At 40.3% G+C, this 1,347-nt stretch overlaps 1 protein-coding gene across 4 annotated transcripts in view; it reads left to right on the top strand.

Moving 5' to 3' along the window:
* The first annotated feature begins 521 nt into the window (after positions 1 to 521).
* lancl1 (LanC antibiotic synthetase component C-like 1 (bacterial)) overlaps positions 522 to 1,347 on the top strand; it is a 17,309-nt gene continuing 16,483 nt past the window's right edge. For 2 of the 4 annotated variants that reach the window (XR_001311174.1, XR_001311175.1), the window contains exons 1-3: positions 605 to 756; positions 855 to 966; positions 1,054 to 1,171. Coding sequence is in view for 2 of the 4 variants with exons in the window: in XM_014020149.1 (XP_013875603.1) it covers positions 892 to 966; positions 1,054 to 1,171 (193 nt within the window). In the remaining 2 variants the exon portion in view is untranslated. The other 2 variants (XM_014020149.1, XM_014020148.1) reach the window with 2 other exon arrangements.

Raw genomic sequence — 1,347 nt, 5'->3', positions numbered from 1 at the left:
CATATAAGGTATGGCACCGACGGAAAGGTCTGTCACCGCCCCCGAGCTGCATGCTGCAGCGAAGTGTACCTCAAGTGACACGCATATGAACAAAATGAGTGACAGCTTTTACAGTCAGCTGTTAACATTAATGTTGATCAATAACATTTAAAGACTTAAATTAGTGCTTCTAAATTTAGCCTATACGTTTAGAAAGTGCTAATCCACTAATAAATTTTAAAATTAGCAAAAGCCCTAAAGCACTAATCAGGAAATTGGTTCCCCTGTTAGTGCTTTAGGGGAACTGTGCCCACCACTGATTACAGTGTATGTTACATTTAATTTTATAATTTACAATTTTACAGAAGTAAACAATTCAATAAATRATCAGAGATCATAACCCCCCAATGGTAGACCTAAAGTTACGCCCTTGATATACTAAAATGCTTGCCATAACAACAGTTTGCTTCTTGTGGTTTTAGAGGCTGTAGTACCACTTCTCCGACGTTAGATGGCGATAATGACTGAGCTGCTTCTAATTCACCGTCTGTAAAATTACACACGAAGAAGCCGAAAATCAACACAGCRGCGCTCGCAGCTTACCTTCCCACGTGAATAAACATTCCTTTTTAATTTCATTTTATTTTAATGAGTTATGGTGCAAAAAATACCCTTTCTTGAATTCATACAACGTAATGTGCGCTGCTCGATGCTAACGGCTAGTTTGTGAGGGCGAAGCTAAGCTAACTAGGAGCTTCGTCAAGCTTGTGTTTGTGGGTGTGTTGCTCAGTTGTGTAGCTTTATGTAAGATCGTTAGCAGACTGTTTACGCTGTCTATCTTAATCATTTATTTTCACGTTGCTTTTCTTTTAAAGTGGTGCAGCTTTAAAAGAAGAAAAAAATACTGGGAAGATGGACACAAGAGCCTTAAGGAACCCGTATCATGACTATGATGGAACACAGGCATTGTTTGACGCTCAGGGGAAGGTAAACTGTTGGACAGTTGCGCTGTGCTTGTGTTGCAGGTCATTATTTAGTTGTTGTTGTTTTTTTCTCCACAATCTTCCTCCTCAGATCATTCCAGAGTTTGCCCAGAGGCTGAGCAGGAAAATCAGCGAGCTGTTAGCTGTCATGGAAAATGGGTTGAAGTCTGCTGATCCCAGAGACTGCAGTGCTTACACAGGCTGGACAGGTGATTTAACATGATGAGTAAATCACAACATTTACGTGGTAAAACGCCAGTGCGTGCGTTTGCTTTAAGCTGCTTTCCTTTGCGTTTGATTTCTTACGATATTGAAAGTAATAGTCTCTTTTCACAACAGTGGACTTTTGACTCAAAATCTCTACGTTCACACTGCAGGCAAATCC

Source organism: Austrofundulus limnaeus, unplaced genomic scaffold (genome assembly GCF_001266775.1).
Source record: "Austrofundulus limnaeus strain Quisiro unplaced genomic scaffold, Austrofundulus_limnaeus-1.0 Scaffold242, whole genome shotgun sequence".
Classification (NCBI taxonomy): Eukaryota; Metazoa; Chordata; class Actinopteri; order Cyprinodontiformes; family Rivulidae; genus Austrofundulus; species Austrofundulus limnaeus.
The sequence above is the reverse complement of the archived record's forward strand: the minus strand, read 5'-3'. Positions and strand labels throughout refer to the sequence as shown.